This window comes from Caretta caretta, chromosome 26, assembly GCF_965140235.1.
Source record: "Caretta caretta isolate rCarCar2 chromosome 26, rCarCar1.hap1, whole genome shotgun sequence".
NCBI lineage: Eukaryota > Metazoa > Chordata > Testudines > Cheloniidae > Caretta > Caretta caretta.
Window position 1 is genome coordinate 989,124 of NC_134231.1, and position 18,819 is coordinate 1,007,942.

Here is an 18,819-nt window from a genome sequence, read left to right on the forward strand (position 1 = left end):
AAAAATGGGCAATGTTTGATGGATCCTAAAGACAAGAATGAACGATAGGGAGAATATATCAAGGAACTATATGGTGGTAGGCCTGAAAAATCTCAATTTAGAGATCGGTCAAGTAAACCTGCCAATAATGGATAAAGAAATCAAGGCAGCAGTGACTTCCGAATAGAAAAGTGCTAGATTGTGTTTGAATACTGGCTGAATTGTTAAAAAGCATAGAGGATGAAGGCTTGAAAGCCCTGTTAGAGGCTTCTGACTCTTAAATTTACATTTGAGCTATGTTAAATTATGGCGGTGAAACACGGACATTGAAGCAAAGAAACTACAATCCTTCAAAGTACAGTGTTACAGAAGAATTCTGAAAGTATAATGGAGACACTGTATAATCAGCACAAAAGTATTGGCGATAACTGGAACTCAGCAAACACTAATCAGCTCTCGAGGAGCAAGCCTCCCTGTTACACTCCTCTCACCAAAAAAAGCCTTGGTCACTCCAGGGCAAGTTCTAGCTGAGGGAGTACTATTTTTTCTCTCCCCTCCCCAGGGCTGGCCATCTTCCATGCACCTTGAGAAGGAGATGAAGCTACCCACCACGCTGTCCTTGTTTGCCCAGTGCTCATCGTCTGGGTGCCCACCTCCCGGCAGGCATCATCTGGGTTCCCACTTCATGCCCCTTTAGAACCTTTATTTCTTCCATCACCCCTTGCCAGTCTGCTTTTCTGACGGCCTCTCTGGCTCTCCATTCCTCAGGCTGCTGTCCAAAAAAAACGGCTTGCTCGCTCTCTCTCTTCCCCAAGCTCCCTTCCTCTCAGTCATCCGGAACTGAAGCCTGTCCCTCTCATCCTCCAGCATATCAGTTTGCCACTCCACACCCCGCGTACCCAAGGCTGGCTCATCCCTCTCTTGTAGGGCCTGCTGCTTGCTGTCCTTCAGAGCAGCCGTTTGCCTCTGGTACCTTTCCTCTCCAATCAGAGTGGTCTGCTCCCTGCTAAATGGTCTGCACCCAGCACTAAGAGCTGCTGTGTGTATCACCACACTGCTTATTCCTCTCACCTCAGGCACAGTGGGATGAGACACCTTGGGGAGCGTAAAAGGAGCAACGCTCCCGCAACAGAAACTAAAGCAGTTTTTTTCAATGTTTGCTTCGGACCTGGCGTTGTCCCCCATTAGGCTATTCTGTTGTAGGGACTCTTCCATAATCAAGGCCAGAGGCACTGGCTGCAGCTGTAAGGGGCACATGGCTGGGGCAGGGGGAAACTCTTGGGGGACAGGAATATAAGGAAAGAGGAGCGCTGAATGCAGCGAATGGACGGGGATCTCCAGCAAGGTTAGATTGTCTCTGTGTCCTGCAGGAATTTCAGCAGTTTGTATTTACAATGCATGTTTATAATCTCTCAAATCTTCTTGATGTGGCTTCCTAATTATTCATGAAATACAAATTAGGCCTTCTGGATGCACTTGTCCTACAGACCTTTACTGGCTCAGAGCAGTAGGGGCCCAGCACATGTGTGCATTTCACTGTGATGTGTGTGTGTGTGTGTGTGTGTGTGGGGGGGTATTTATTTATTTTTTTTAAAGAGCACACTGAAAAAAAATCACATTCCTGGGAGAAATTATCACTTATATTCTAAAAGGTGGCCAGAAGCACATTTCTGTTTTAAAGGGCTCAATTTAGCAAAAATGTTATTTGCATGGCTGCTGGCCATGGAAACACAGCTTGCATCTGTAGGTTGAGAGGGACAGAGTGAGCTGAATCAGAAGTGATTATAGATCATTAGCAGTAACTTATGGAGCATTCACCCCTGTGGAGCAGTATATTGGTGCTCATATTGTTTGTAGGTGAGCCCATTGCGGGGAGCTGCAGTTATACACATCTTTCAGCTCTGGCGTTCCATCCAAGGGGCAGCATGGCTTCTGTACGTTGAGTGACACTGGCCAGTTACACCAGTGTAGAGCATTACTTCAGAGATGATCTCTACACCAGATAATCGGCAGCCAGGATCCACCGCACTTCCAACGTGCTCTTATTTCATACAGCCCAGGGTCCTGTGCAGCTCTTAGGACCTGAGGGCTGCAGTAGTCCTCTGGATGCGTAGCAGAATAACTCTCCATCCGTTAGAAAATATATCCCCCAACCTGATGGAGTCTTCTGCTTGTCTGAAACAGTCATTTACCTGAATCTGTTGTTCCTCAATTTCATGAAAATACAGAGATTACCAACTCTGGAAAAAATAATGGAAATGCTGTGCACGCACGGGGACCTCCTATGCAAGAGCAAGTGACTTTTAGTCTGGGTGTCAGACTCACATGGTTGTTGCCACAGCACTCACAAGGCATCACTCTTGCACAAATATGTTTCGTTCCATAGACACCACCACCCCGGCCCCTCCAGGCAGAGCAGCCGATCACAGTTTGAGAACCCGCTGTATTAGAAGAAGAGTCTCTGGCAGCATCAGTTTACTAGGCATGTTTTTCATACCACATGCAAAAAGCCCATCTCTTTGTGGTTATCCTTTTTCATATCTGAGTAGTCACAAGGCAGAGTTCAAAAGTTCGCCTTCCACAAGGGAAGAAGCAGAAAGTAGCAGATTTTTCCTGGCTGGTAGTTGGCCTGCTGGGCAAGCTTTGTTGCAGTTATTCCAGTCTTTAGTAGGTGCCATTAGGCTGGTCTTGCCTTCAGGTTTATCTTGTTAGCAGTTGGTAGTAGGTAATTGCTGGAAGATACGAGTCTGGTTCTACAGTACTTGTCAACAGATGAAATGCTGGGGATGGTCCAACACTCTTTGCAGGAATTCTCTCTGCAAATGCCAACCAGAATGGGAGCTCAAAATTCCCAGACACAATTAGTAGTGGACTATAAATGTTTCTTCATCATGCCACATTATTATTTAATATTTTCCAAGCACACCACAAGCCAGGAGAACCATTGTCCCTCATAACATGATCCTTCCTCTTCAATCTTAGACTTTTGAGCAGTGAAATAGTTATCAGTGTTGGCATTTAAAGTATCATCATTGAGCATCTGAGTTAGCCCCCATTGAGATGAATGGGGCAGTTTGTGACTCAGAGCTGTTTTTTCTGGCTCTCTGTGAACTTGAGCAGGCGTTACTGCATTGGTCCCACTCTGATCACGTTAGTGTGGGTTTCTTTGCAGCCACAAGATGAGAGATTTCTTTAAAAAAGCTGAGATGCTGGAGGACAAATGAGGCCAGTCTGTGAACCCCTGACTAGGCCCTGGCACCTCCCCAAAGCATCTTTTAAAATATAAGTGCTGTATGGGCCTGCTGGGCTTGTTGCCCATGGCTCATGTACTGAACAGAGCTCTCCGGGACGAGTCAGGGGAGCTAGTGCTGTGTCGTGCAATGCTGGCCAATGGTGCAGTCAGTTAGATTCAGCAAGGATCTGAAGAGGGTGCAAATGATTCTTTGCACTAAGGCGCACTGGGGATTTTGGAAGGGAAATGGCCAAGGAGGTGTGTGTGTTGTTGTTTTTGAGTGACCAATAAGCCAAACCCCAGGAACGGAATGTGTTCGGCCACTAACTCAGGCTCTACATGGTCTATTGGGAATGGGGGTGGAGGGACTCGCGTAGCTAGATCCTAGTTCCTGAATTTCCCCATCTGTTGATAACTAAGAGTTTGCCTTTGTGCACCTGGAAAGAGCAGAGAAATTGTTCTGGAGCATCTCCGATATTATTCCCAGCATTGGGTTAGTTAAGGAAACTGTCCTAGCTCTAGCCTGTCCAGTAGGGGCCCTACAGAAGGCTTCACTTTTAGTCCAGCCTGAATTATCAATTTACTAATCTCTGATTAATAATTGAAGGCCCTGTCTGATCTCTGGTACGTACAGAATGTAATGAGAGTTACCAGGTGTTGCTTTGCCTGGCAGTGCTTTTGCCTGGCAGACCCACTGCTGCAGACGTGGCCGGCCATCCATCTGATTGTTCAGTAGTCATTTTATTTATAAAAAGAACAGGAGGACTTGTGGCACCTTAGAGACGAACCGGTTTATTGGAGCATAAGCTTTCGAGAGCTACAGCAAAACTTATGCTCAAATAAATTGGTTAGTCTCTAAGGTGCCACAAGTCCTCCTTTTCTTTTTGCGAATACAGACTAACACGGCTGCTACTCTGAAACCTTTATTTATAAAGCCGTCTTTTCCCCATCCCCTCTCTGGCCTGTGCCTGAAATGCTTGGCACGGTATGCCACAGCATTAAAACAGAGGAGATTTAAAATTACAATGAACCTTCCAGTGATTTTCCAGCAGATGATCCGAGGGGCTCTGTGCATTGCTGGGGAGGCTGGGCAGAAACCAAGCCGAGCCACTGGCAGGAGAGAGAAAAGGAGTACTTGTGGCTACAGCAAAGCTTATGCTCAAATAAATTGGTTAGTCTCTAAGGTGCCACAAGTACTCCTTTTCTTTTTGCGAATACAGACTAACATAGCTGTTACTCTGAAACCTGGCAGGAGAGAGTCCTCATAAACACAGGCTAAAGAAGGAACCATCAGCAAAAGGAGCCTGGGGGAAGAGCACTCAGCCTTCCTGCAGGCATTCTTCTCCTGTCTGCAGCAGCTCTCCCCCTGCAAGGAGAAAGGCAAGGGGTGCTAAATGGAACCCCTTTAGTGCCCCTACACCCAGCCCCAGGCTCTAGCACACCAAAGAAAGGGGGGCAATAATCTAAACATTTAGGCTGTGATTTCCAGAGGTGCCTGCAGGAGTGAAGTGCCCGAAAATCCCATTGGAATGTGGTGGCTTGGATCTGGTGAAACCCCTAGCCTGATTGGTTTTTCTGCCCCCATCCTCTAAAGAGGGGCCTGTCCCATTCTAGCTGCTCCTTGGCACATTTTAAAAATCATTATAAAAGAGACTGCCCCTTTGACCAATAAGCAACTTCTGTTATAACAACCCATCTGTCTTATTTCCCAGTCCCCCATAGCCAGTGAAAGCAAATACGGGGCCAGCAACAAAAGGAACCTCTTGAGGGGTCATTTGAAAGTATGCGGGGGAAGGAGACCTGATAACTGGCAGGGAGCGAGTTACACCCCGTGAGACTTACCACAGCAAAGGAGCAATGGGGAGAGCCCCAAAGCAACTGGCATCGGAGCATGTACTTAATTGTCAGCGTCGCCTTTCTTTGAGGCCACGGTTGGATAGGGCTGAGGTGATGAACAGATTCTATCCACGTCCTTTTTGAGCCACCATTTGAGCCTGCTAAGCGGTTGCCTGAATGGTTTTATATACCATGTAATACCACGGTCTCCTTGGGCATCCAAGGCCTCATGCCTACTGGGACTCGTATTAAAGCAGGCGATGTGCTGTCATCCATTCCAGGAACACTCGGGGGTAGGGAGCATCAGAAGTGGGGAGTAATTCATTAAGCAGAATTAATGCTTGGGCCGCAAACGGGGGTGCGTTTCAGATAACGAAGGAAGGGAAAAGTCTCTCTGGATTTCTGGGGTGGTTGTGGCTTTGCAGTGACATCACAGAACTGGATTTCGCTCTTCCCTTTCTCTGCAAAGGTCTGTCCAGTTTTGCTTGACATCTCTGTTTCTTTTGTCTCCATCCAGGGCAGTGACGCTGACTCAGTGGACAAGAACAAATGCTGCACGCTCTGTAACATGTCCTTCACCTCGGCAGTGGTGGCCGAGTCACATTACCAAGGCAAAATCCATGCCAAAAGGTTAAAACTGTTGCTAGGTGAACAGCCAGCACTAAAGGCCACAGGTAGGTCCAGAGACCATGAATGTGAGGAGATATTAGAAAGCAGAACCTGCTGTCCGTTCAGCTTTATGACTATTCACTGCACCAGAGCAGGATTGGGGTGCACTGCAGCTCGAATGACTCTGCCGACTGAGAACGTAAAGGGATAGCTAACGAATAAAGATCAGCAGAAGCAGCTATTCATTTTTCTTGCTGTCATAATAACCTTTTAAAAAAACCTGCTGATGCCATTATTGCCTGTCTGCTTCACGTAGATTAGTAGTTTATCAGACACCATTGGCCCTTATATTAGTGTTATCTCTGCTTCCATGTTTCTGCAAATCGTCTGCACGTTGGAAGACAATGTCTCCTCCAGGCATGCATAACCAATGACAAGATTCACTTTCATTATCAGAAATTATTTGTCAACTCAGCTAATATGTTTAACCCCTTGTAGTTACTGCACACAGCAGAATATAATCGGCTCTCACTGTAGAGGAAAATCTAGACTTTAAAACATTTTGGATCACTGGCCTCTTGATTTTTGCCTACATGGCATTCATGCCATTCTCTGCAGCGATTCCAATAATGCAGGCTCATTCACTTTTACATTCAGAAAAGACAAATGTTGTAATCAGATCATTTAGCCATCTTGTTGTTTTCCTATCCATAAAATCCTTTCAACTTCTAACAATCTTTGAACCTGAACTTCCACTGCTATTCAATCCGGACAGAGGATACTGGATACTAAACGGGCATTAACATTGGGCTGTAATCTTAGAGATAGGTGCAATGTATTTCACTAAAAGAAAAGGAGGACTAGTGGCACCTTAGAGACTAACCAATTTATTTGAGCATGAGCTTTCGTGAGCTACATCTCACTTCATCGGATGTATTCAGTGAAGTGAGCTGTAGCTCACGAAAGCTTATGCTCAGATAAATTGGTTAGTCTCTAAGGTGCCACAAGTCCTCCTTTTCTTTTTGCAAATACAGACTAACACGGCTGCTACTCTGAAACCTGTCATGTATTTCACTGTTACTACCAGCAGCAGTTCCTTTAGAAAGGAATTTAAATTTAGCTGTGCATTTTATATCCCTATCTAATGGGTTGGATGTAAATCCTAGGTATAATTAAATAAGATTTTTCTTGCTTTACAGACTGTAGATGGTGAAGTATAAAATAGCACTTGTCTTTTATCCTCTGCCTTGTTGTGCTTAAGAATGGTCACTCCTTTTACCTGGGGGAATAGCAGGGAATCACTTTTAAACTATGGCTTACTCATTGTTTTAACTAAAGAATATCTTCCTGAAGGGAGTCATTACAGGTCATCATCAATTAAATTACAGAAATATAATAGATACAGTGGGCATTTGGTGACCAACTGGTGCAGCTTTCTGTCAGAAGACACTATGGGTAAAAATTTCAAAAGCACCTAAGTGGCTCCAGAGACTAAGTCCAATTCCTTTTCAATAGGACTTAGGCTCCTAAGTAACTTAAGTGCTTTTGAAAATTTTGCCGAGTAGTTTGGGACCCGAATATGGGAACTCAGACTGGGCATGGAAGTTATTTGCAACCTTGTTATGTTTCTGCCCAAGCTTTGGGTGCCACGACTTCTAACCCCTTACCAATGCTAAGAGAACTGATATGAGATGGCATAATGACTCGATTTAAAGTTGCTTTCTTGCTTGGAAGGCCAGTATCAGGCCTTTGTCCCCAGGACATGCATCGCAGTTTGACTCAAACTATGGGTAACGCTAAGAAAGGCACCAGTGGAAAGAATACCTTTGTTTATATTTTAGACTGTGAGAATTTCTTTTTAAAGATCAAACGCCTTCTTAGGGAAAATATTTGAACTTTCCAAGCTTCCACAGGTTTGTTCTCCAGGATGTAAGCCTGAAGGGCTGGATACAAAGCCCATTGAGCTCAATGAGCTTTGGCTCAAGCCTCAAATAAATGAGTGAATATCTGTTCTCTGAGCCATATGAGTGCTTCACATGTAGGTCAACTGTTCAAATCCATAAGCTGTTTTCTGGCCAATGTGAAATTAGTTGTTGTTGTTCATTATTTGTATTACAGTAGCACCTAGGAGTCCTTGTCATGGACCAGGTCCCCGTTGCGCTAGGCACTCTACAAACACAGAACAAAAAGATGGCCCTTGCCCCAAAGAACTTCCAACTGATGCATAAGACAAGAAACAACAGCTGGAGACCGATGAGGAGAAGGAAACAACGTGACAATATTGGTCAGCATGATAGACTATGGTCTCAGCTCACCAACTGCCTAATCATGATGTCTTTTCAGTTCCTAATGAACGATATGTTCGTATTTAAAAACCTGAAATCCCCACACCATAAATTAACTAGTCAAGGACTGAATGGACATGGAGACTGATGTTACTTCTCCAGACTGACAGTACCTTACCAGAATGGGGTCAGAGGTTGTGTAGTGGAAACTTGCAGTGGTATTGTCCATGCTGCACCTCTCCTGTGTAAAGAGAAAACATTACCCACAACACTGTCTCAAGCAGCACTGTAAAGAGCCCTGATTTCACTTTGTGTTTTCATTTAATTTTGTTAATCTGAATCAAGTGAGCTGAGTCTGGATTACACCCGCACCCCTTGCTGCATATCTCTCTATGTAACGAGCTCTTCAGTTGTAGTAATCACTAGGAAAGAATAACTCAAGTATTCATTAAGTCTTCTTGATACTTGATCTGATGAATCTAAGCAATAGGAATATATTAATCAGCAGTGGCCATCCTTCTCCAGGAGTTCTCAAGCACTCCCCTTTAAAAACAGCTTTTATGTGGGCTCCCTGCAGAACCAGTTTCTTTTGAGATTTCTCTGCTGGAATGGAGATCAGCTCCTTTGTGCTCCACGTAACAGAGGCTCTCTCTCGTACTCCAGACTGCTGCTTCAAAGATTCTGCTTTCAAGAGTCCTAGGAGTCACGTATAGACAGCTGTGAGTGTGGCAGTTGTGTGAAGTAGCATCTCAAGGCCTATTTGCCAAGCATTACTCACATTGCATTAACAAATGTGATTTCAGTGCAGGCTTACAGAAAAATCTGCTGGTAACTGTGTGCTCTGTGGAGTGGGTGGCCCCAAGTTCTAGGGCACAAATACATAACTGAGACTTGGCCTTGGAGTTTTCCTATAACAGCTCCAGGAAGAGCCCCCCCCCAGAGACTTTTCTCTATTTTTATGGAAGATTTAGGTGGTTCCAGGAAGACTTAACCTACGCGCATCTCAACCTTCCTATTGAAACTGCTACCTCTGACTCTGATGGTGGAATTACTGGCTCCAGACACCTATTTTCTGCTCCTTTCTCTAGACAGTAGGTCCCTTTTATTCAGTGATACTTAGGAGTGTCTCTCAGCCTTGGAGGATGCTCCAGGATCCAGTGGCTTTTTCCATATATTCTATCTTGGGATGAAGCTTAGTTGAAGTGTTTGTGAGAGAAAGAAAATAGAAAGCAAAAGAGCATTTAATAGTAGGATTATTTTAATCCACTCAGAAGTAAATCATTGGCTTGTAACAATTCAAGCAGTGATCGTTCTTTAAACAAAAAAGCTCAGGTTGCAGATTGAATCAGAGCATATGTCCATTAGACCAGTGGTTTTCAGCCAGGGGTCTACGCAGGGGGCATGCAGAAGTCTTCCGGGGGTACTCAACTTATCTAGATGAGTGTTTCTCAGCCTGGGGATTGCAGCCCCGAGGTGGATCACGGGCCAGGTTTAGGGGGAATTGCAAGTGCAGGGTTGTCATTGGTGGTGGCAAGCAGGGCAATTGCCCGGGGCCCCATGCCACAGGAGGCCCCACAAAGTTACATGGGGCTTGGGCTTCAGAAAAGGCTCACAAGTGAAAAACAGGCTGAAGTATCACACTGAAATGTAAGTACGATATTTATATTCGAATGGATGTATTTTATAATTATATGGTAAAAATGAGAAAGAAAGAAAGTTTTCAGTAATAGCGAGCTCTGACACTTTTGTATTTTAAGTGAGATGGAACTTGAAATCAGACTCCTGAAAGGGGTACAGTAGCCTGGAAGGGTTGAGAGCCACAGCACTAGACTCTCCACCAAAGAGGGAAGATGAGAACGATTGAATGAAACCCAAGTCCCCCACCCCCACAACTGCACATATCTGCACAGCCCAGTCACTGATTCCTGGGGGGAAACATCAAATAGAAACCCTTTCAAAGTATAATGTTATTAAGAAGAGATATAATAGGTACAATTTTAGAGGTGTTGAGCACCTGCAGGCCCCATTGACTTCAGCTGGCGTTGTAGGGATTCAACCACCCTGACCCCAGATTGGTGAGCACAGCCATTGCTCTTGCAAGTCTAAAACACCAAGTATTCTCCTTTGGGCACCCGTCTAACTATTAACCAGGCCCAAAACTGCTTAGCCTTAAAAATTCATCAACATTAGCACTCTTCAGACCAGTAAGCGTACTTGTTTATATGCATCAGTTGCTTCTCCTTCGCTTTCATCCCACTGTGACTAGACTTTTCATCCTGGGATGAATATAAACATGGAAAATCAAAGTGTGCTGAACAGAACTCTCTCAAGTTTAAAAATTGCAAGTTCTTTACAGGCATATAAATGGAGGGGTTAAAAGAGACTGTCTCATTAAACTTCTTCCCTCCAGCCATGAGATTGATGAAATCTTTTGGTCTGCAAAGTTAGGAACTACAGGGATGGCAATGCACAGTGCAGCATGTACACATGAAAACATTTGCAGTCACCTGGAGCACACCATAATAATATCTGCTGCTATATGGGCCATCTCTACTAAATGTACTATAGGAACAAAATACCAAGGGAGGTGGTGGATTCTCCAACCCTTGGTGTCTTCACATCACGACTGGATGCCTGCCTGGTAGATATGCTGTACTCAAACAAAGGTTAATGGGTTCGGTACTGGAGTACCTGTATATAATTCTTTGGTCTGTGTTATACAGGAGGTCAGATTAGATGATCACAATGCCTTAAAATCTATGAATCTATTCATAATGTTCTAATTCTTTGTTTTAACATGCAGATGTATTGTGTGCACTTGTCCATGCTGGAGTCTGGTGTATTGCAAGACTGAACTTTTAGCATGAAAGTCTTTTTTTAATTTATAGGACAAAAAATAAAAATACAAAATCTCCACAAATAGGTAAACTGTTCATAGTCCCCTCATTAAGAAATGCTCCAAAAATTATGAAACTTCCCCAAAATTTTTCATTTGGGCTAAGATTAAGCAATCTTACTTTTTGTCCTACTGATAGGACCATTGTATGTAAATATCTATAATGAGAATTTAATTAGCATTGTTGATATGCTTGAGAGATGAAAGAATTTATAAACTACATCTGGCTATACATAAGTCACTTCAGATGTGGAGCCACTTCTGGATTGAAGGTAGCAGCTGTTTAAATCATTCAGTAACAACAACAAAGTTTAGAGGCAAAAATGAACACTAATGTGTGCAGCCAAAACGTCGGGGAAATTTACAGAGAGATGATTCTAGAGCTGGTTGAAAAACAGCGGCAATTTATAAAAAAAAAAAAAATAGAATTGAAAGTGTGTACCATTTCACCAAAATCTGAATTTTTTTCTACCAGCTCTGCTACCAAAGTTCTGTTCCTCATCACCTGTTGTGAACATTGGCTGGAACACCAAAGTAATATCCCTGCTCTTTCAAAAATTATCTTGGGAGCTTTAATGATCAGAAGCTCTGTTTGACTTCTTTTCTGAAAGAGAGGTCCTCCGGACCTGGCTTTTTGGGTCTGCACTGACTCCGAGGGCAAAGTGCACCGACTGTATTCTAACACCCACTTCTGGTCTTTGTTTTTGCCCTCCCTCCCTCCCCTCCCCTCCTGGACTCCTCCCATCCAAGTACTTGCCCGTCTTGACCCTATGAATCTGACTTACGTATGAGTGTGAGTACTTTTCCTTGTGAACGAGGTAGTGTTAGGGCCCAGCTTGTTTTCTTCGCTGCTGTTTAATACAGCTGAGAGAGGTTTAGTCCTTTTGCATGGATTTTCATGCTAGATCCAGACTTGTTTGAGCTCTCTATTGAATTAGTAAGGATCTTCTGGATCAGTGTGAAGTTACATAAATTCTCAATTTTGACTAATGTATGCCCTATATAGTTCAAGCAGTGAGCACACTTACATGTATAATATTCTTTGCCATAGCAGCTTTATCAGCAAAGAAGGATTATCCTGGTACTCCTATCTGGTAATCTAGATGCTTTTCTTGATAGCTTTAAATAACAATTACTCATTACACAGCAATCTTCCTGTCTGACCATGGGAATAATGCAGATACATTTCAATGTATTCTGCGTCTCTGCACAAACTCATATTGTATCCTGGATTTGAGAGCTAACTGCTACTTGATATTCTGGTTTTCCTGTGTACTCAGTATCACAGAAAATTTGGGTCAGTTTTCAATGTATTTCAGAAATATTATATTTCTGAATTTTATCATCTCAGAGTTAACAAAATGCTGATCTTATATCATTTCCCAGTTGGAGCAGTTAGAAGATTGAGGAGTGATTTGACAATAAGCTTTTTTATTACTGGAAAAAGTGATGTCTTATCACTGTGGTGAAATATTTCTGATCCTTTCCTATTCCTGATCCTTTCCCATTTTTGCTGTGTTATGCTGGTGCCCTCAGAGGCTTCATATCACCAACACTACTGATTAATTTCTCTAGTCATTTCTGGCATCTTCTGTCAACTTGCATTCAGTCATCAGTGCAAATTATAAAACAGAGAATTGTGGGTAAAATAATAGCTGCTGCCCTCATTTATTCCAGTGCTGGGACCTGCTATTTCAGGAAGGTGGAAAATGGCACACCAGCACCAGCAGAGTAGGATAGTGGGTGATGAATCATAGTTTGAGGAAGTGCCATGTCTCCGGAGCAGTGGCTCCGCAGGTGATGGTTGGTGTGCAGTAGAGGACCTAGCGTCACCATTCTGGGTAAGAAATGATACTATGCAGCAAAACGTCAAAGGCACCCATATTTTTAGAGATGCCGTGATCTGCACTCCGCTCCCATCAGGAACCACCGTGAACAGAATTTCCTTGGCATTTCACTCCACTGGTGCCTGATTCAGGTTTTCAGTCTCAGATCTGTTAAAAGTGATGGAATAAAATAACTCTCAGAATTTGGTTGTGACTATAAAGTCAGGCCAAGCCTACGCTACAGACCTATAGCGGTATAACTACGTTGGTCAGGGATGTGAAAAATCCACACCCCTGGGCAACGTAGTTATAACCGACCTAACACCCCCCCCCCCCCCCGCTCAGATAGCACCATGTTGATGGGAGAGCTTCTCCCGTTGACATAGCGACCGCCTCTCCGGGAGGTGGATTGACTACGCTAAGGGGAGAAGCTCTTCCGTCGGCATGGTACGGCAGCACCGGAGCGATTAGTGAAGACAGGCTCTCAGTGTCAACCTTATCTGTGGAATTTCTTCTTTTCTGAGGGAAACTGTATTTCCATAATTCCCTTTTGTAATGGGGCAGCTGAGTGCTTACTTTCTTAGTATTGTTATCCTGAGTTCCTCTTGGATAGGGTGAGGAGTTCAGTGCCTTTGCAGGTAGTCCTGTGATTAGAAAGCGTTGTACACAAGAAATAAGTGAAACAGTTGTCCATCACCAGTGTGCTGAAGTGTTTAACTGTAAATGTTGCCTCACGCCCCTCCAATACCAAAAAACAATGCAAGACAGACTGTTATAAGCTACATAACACGTTGCACCGGTAGAACCAAAGTCAAAGGAAGGAAGTTTTTGCTAGGGTTAATTATTTTCATGTTGCTACTGTGGGAATGACATTTTGTCCTGTTTCTGGCTAGAAGATACTGTACGTTAAAAAGATAAATTCCCATTTGGAGTGAAGTCAGCTGTCATTTATTTCTGTTCAGGAAGATCCTGAGTTCCAGTAGATAGGGGATGTGTTTCATTAATTAGTGGTTAAATATGGCAATAGTTCAGGCCTAGCTGTAGTTGTAAACTAGGTCGAAGTGACGCAACAATACAAAAATAGATTTTGCATTACAAATGCATCGCTAAGAGGAGGACTAATGCTTCACCACTATGTACCTGGTGAAATCATGAACACCTATGCAAAGTGAGCACAGACTAGGGTAAAACACTACCACTAGTGAGCGAGAGGAGTTCTGGTTTGGTAGCTCAGTATGCTCCCTTCACACAGAAACAAAGCGCTATTAAAAATGCAGCTCAGAGGGAAATCCCTTGGGCTTCACAACTTTTCCTTCCACATCTGATGCAGCCAACGGCTCTTGGAATGAGTAGAACATTCCACACTAAACTCTTAATACCATGGAGATTATGGGCTTTGGTAGCACAGAATACGTGGTGGCTTGAGGGAGCGTGATTGCTGCTTTATCCCTAACTACTAAGATCACTTCATGGAAAAGACAAAGGCCTAAATTCGAGTCCCACTAATGCCCACTCCCCATTAATTATGTTTTGACTGGCATGCGCTGCAAATCAGTGAAGGAAGAGTTTGTGAGACAGGCTCTGACATGCAATCTGGAGTTCTCTCCCATTTAGCTAACACAGCAGCAAAGGGAATAGTATGCTCCAGTCATAATTCTTTAGTGTGGAGCAGACATAAATCCTGAGGACACCACCAGCTATGTGAACTTATGCCACCCCAGTCCCCTCAAGGCAGCAGCTAACATATAAACAAGGACAAACCTGGCCAAAGGAGCCGACATATTTAACTTTATAGCTGGGGCCTAGGCAAGGAGCATGTCCAATATACCTCATAACTCGAACTCCTGGATCTCGACATGTAATAACTCTTTATTATAAAGTGCCAGATGCCCAAATGCTTCTACAGTTATTGCGGATAATCCCAGCGGTCAAAAATAAAGATAAGAATAGAAAGATTTCATCTTATAAGTCTATAGAGGATAATTTTATGGGTGAAGGTTTTAGACTTGCACTCCCCTTTTAAAAAAAAAAAAAAAAAGTCAGTCACTAACAACTCTCCCGATACAGTGTGTGTATGGGGCTAGAGTGGGGAAAGCATGAAACACCTCTCCAAGATTTGGCTGAATTGGAATAATCACCCAGACACCGCAATTTACAGCCACACAGCTTGGAATCTTTGAGACGTGCACACACCACCTTCTGCACTGGAGAGCATCGAACATCAAAATGGTGTAAAACTGAATGGGCTTCTGCTTTTGGGTTAGCCTTGTGTGTCATTTAGTCCATTCTCCTTGATTGGGACATACTACGAATAATCAGGGTTTTAGTGGAACATATAGTGTGTGAGTACAGTAAGTAGACAGAGCAATTTGTACAAGGGAGTACTTTTTACCTGAACTTTGCACAATGCAGTAAGGAGGAGTTCCAGTGAATGGAGAGCAGAAGGTTTTCCAAACTGCACCTGCTTCCCTGCAGGCAGGGCCAGCGTGTACTTAGCACTTAATTAAGGCTATACATGGAAGTAATTCTTCTGCTGTACTCCGTGCTGATAAGGCCTCAAGTTGGAGTATTGTGTCCAGCTCTGGGTGCCACATTTCAGGAAAGATGTGGACAAATTGGAAAAAGTCCAGAGAAGAGCAACAAAAATGATTAAAGGCCTAGAAAACATGTCCTATGAGGGAAGATTGAAAAAGTTGGGTTTCTTTAGTCTGGAGAAGAGAAGACTGAGAGTACATAAAAGGTTGTTACAAGGAGGAGAGAGAAGAATTGTTCTTAACCTCTGAGGACAGGACAAAAAGCAATGGGCTTAAATTGCAGCAAGGGCGGTTTAGGTTGGACATGAGGAAAAACTTCCTGTCAGAGTGGTTAAGCACTGGAATAAATTGCCCAGGGAGGTGGTGGAATCTCCATCATCGGGGATTTTTAAGAGCAAGTTGGACAAACACCTGTCAGGGATGTTCTGTATAATACTTAGTCCTGCCTTGAGTGCGGGGGACTGGACTAGATGATCTCTTGAGGTCCCTTCCAGTTCTATGATTCTATGTTCAAGGCATTGGACAGTAGTTGACACTGATTATTAAGAGTAGGGGAGGATTGTGAGCTGGTAAACTATTAGTATGGGCAATAATACACAAGGAAAGCTACACTTCATTTAATTAAAATTCCAAACAAAAATACTGCATTAAAAGAATCTTAAGCATATTAGGCAACCCATTTCCTGATTTTTGATTGCTTCACTTCGCGGCCTTAACTCTGCCCTCTTGTGTGTATGCATTACAATGCAGTCTTGAATTACATGATCACATACTGTTTTCCTGCCATTTATCTGGATTGTGTTCAGTGCCTATACAGGTTTATTTGTCCTTTTGGAATGCAAGGCACTGAATTTTTAGACAGATTGCTTTTATTTGTTGAGAAACAAGTGATTTTATGAGGAAAATGCCATCTGGCCTCTCCTGAGCGCTGCCTGCTGCATGCGAGTTCTTTTGGAGAAGTAATTTTGTCCTTTACTTGCATAATAAAAACTGTGTGAGGCTCAAAAGAGAGAGCAGAGCTCGATACTATATTTCTGTGGGAGAAAGCACCAAAGTGTCTAGGACCTGAGCTGGAAACATCTCAGCACTGTATATACGGAATTAACAAGAAATGTACAGAACAGTACAGTGTGTGTAGTATGGCATGCCTCCAGCAAGGCTTAGGGGGGCATATTGTGCCCAGTCCATGCAGAGCATATGAGGGTGGGTGGGTTGGGAAAGGTCATACCCTCAGCTAATTTAGATGCAAATGAAGGTGGGCATAAATATTGGATATTAAACAACTAACTACATGACTGTGTTTACAAAGCTGGGAATTATTAGCTTTTGCACAGAGAATTCTGCACCCTCTGAATTGGAGACCAAGACGAGGCTCCTGGTGACATGCAGAAAGCTCTTGCCTAGGAAGAGCTGCCAGAAGCAACTAAAACTTCACCTCTGAATGACAGGTTTCAGAGTAGCAGCCGTGTTAGTCTGTATTTGCAAAAAGAAAAGGAGTACTTGTGGCACCTTAGAGACTAACCAATTTATTTGAGCATAAGCTTTCGTGAGCTACAGCTCACTTCATCGGGTGCATTCCATGTGCTTCAGAGAAGGCAGCTGGGCCATATAAAGGAATGCATCCGATGAAGTGAGCTGTAAACTGGTTAGTCTCTAAGGTGCCACGAGTAATCCTTTTCTTTTTACCTCTGAGTGAGAGTCATAAAGTTCAGTTACACTTGTGTATGTGACCCCCTCTGTTTGCTGATGGACAGAACACAGTAACAGTAGTTACTGGAGTCAGTGGCCGCTGCCCTGACGCCTGCTGTGAGACGGAGGGTGTGTGATCTTAGTAACCCATATGACAGGGACCAGGAAATGGAGATCAGTCTCGGACAGCTTTCCTGCTTCTAACACCATTATTAGAGACGCAAATAAAAGAGCAGCATGTGATGGGATGTGGTCGGAGGGGGACACTCGGGCTGTCGTATCCAAAGGCTTTGCTCCGTGACTGACACGAAGCCATGTATGAAGCTCTCTGTGTTTGCCAAGCTCTGTGATTGTAACCCAGTGGTGGGTGGGTGAGTAGGTGTGCGTGTGACACTATTTCCTTATGTGGTCTTAGCCAAACCACTCGAAAGTGAAGGACTTTGAAGGGTGAGACATGGATTCTGAGGGTCTCTCTGCATGGTCCCTCTCAGCTGGCTCCCATCCAAACCAGATGTCTGGGCAGCACAGGAATAGGGAGGGAATCTTTGTCTGCTCTGGGGCGTTGTTGAGACAGGAGCTGGCAGACTGGCCCATCAGCTCCCTGTGTGGTTGTGGAGAGGATGTGTCCCTGTCACAGGGTGACTGGCCCCTTTAAGTGGGAGCAGGGTCTGGTGCATCTGTGGCTGATTAGCTGCCTCCCAAATGTGCTTCAGAGAAGGCAGCTGGGCCATATAAAGGAGAGACCGAGCGCTGCAGGAAGGGGTGGGTGAGAGTTGTCTGAGAACAGGGCGAGAGAGGGAGGACAGCAGAGAGCTGCTGAAGGGACAAAAGCTGAAGGTACTCAGTAACCGAACTGCTCGTGATGTTTTCTGTGGAAAGGTGTTGGGAGGGCTGGCTGGAGCTGGGGAATCCTGCCAAGTTGTGGGGAGTGAGGAAGGCTTGTGCAGAGGCTCCCAGGAAACCGGGAAAGGACCAGCCTGGTCAGCGTAAGCTGGGCCCGGAAGCAAGGGGAGGTGAGGAGGCAGGAGGATCCTAGGAGCAGAGCTAGGACTCTCAGGCAGGGTGGCCAGGGTGCCCCCTTTCAGCAATGGAAGGCTGTGGTCCTGAATAGACAGTGCCACAGGTAGGAGGACTCCTAGGTGAGGAGACCTGACTGGGGCTACTGGAGAAGTGGGTCTTGGCACGATCAGGGTGGGGGCCTGGAGAGGGGCCCTGGACCTGGCTCAGAAAGAGCTGGCTAATGGCTCTCGGGTGGGTGACCCGGGAATGGTGACCTTGGCGTGGGAGTGAGGAGCTGCTGTAACCTTGTTTGGCTCTGGGAGGAAGTGTGTTTAGCAGGAGGCATCCGCAGACTGTGGCGTATCATGTGAATAAAAGGCTTTGCGTTTGCTACAGCGAGACCATGCTCCTTTTCATGGGTGAGTGAAGAGGGCAGTGAGGCAGGCGCCCTGTTGTGGCACAGCCTGTTCCAAGATGGTGCTTGAGGCAGAGGCTGCCTTGCCCCAGGATTTTACCTCAGGATTTCTCCCTAGAGTGCCCAGAGCTCTCCCCAATGACGTGGGCTCCCGCCCCAGCAGAGAATTGGGGAATTTGCTTGGGGCTGTTGTGCCAAACAAGTGGCCCTGCCGGCAGCTCCCCATTAGGAGGCTGCTCTGGGCTGCAGACTCCTTCACAGCCCACCCGGAGTGGGGTTGGGGCGGATTTACCCCAGCCAGTCCCAAGTCCCTCTCTGAGCCCCCAGCACACAGTCCCTCGCGCAGTGGCAGTGTGAATGGATAAAACGTGGGGAAGGAACAATAACAACACAGAGTAAAATCAGTGAGCTGCATTAGCTTGAGAGTAAGGGTAGCTAGGGTTCCTATTTATTCTTTGTACTGGAGAAGCACCTAAAAGCCGCAGTCAGGATTAGGGCTCCATTGTGCTAGGAGTCTTC

General features: G+C 44.8%; 1 protein-coding gene across 6 annotated transcripts in view; it reads left to right on the top strand.

Moving 5' to 3' along the window:
- The window catches only part of ZMAT4 (zinc finger matrin-type 4), a 260,600-nt gene that overhangs the window by 158,237 nt on the left and 83,544 nt on the right, over nt 1-18,819 (top strand). For all 6 annotated transcript variants that reach the window (XR_012666151.1, XR_012666152.1, XM_075123468.1 and 3 more), the window contains one exon: nt 5,565-5,721. Coding sequence is in view for 4 of the 6 variants with exons in the window: in XM_075123468.1 (XP_074979569.1) it covers nt 5,565-5,721 (157 nt within the window). In the remaining 2 variants the exon portion in view is untranslated. The remainder of the gene's footprint in view (nt 1-5,564; nt 5,722-18,819) is intronic.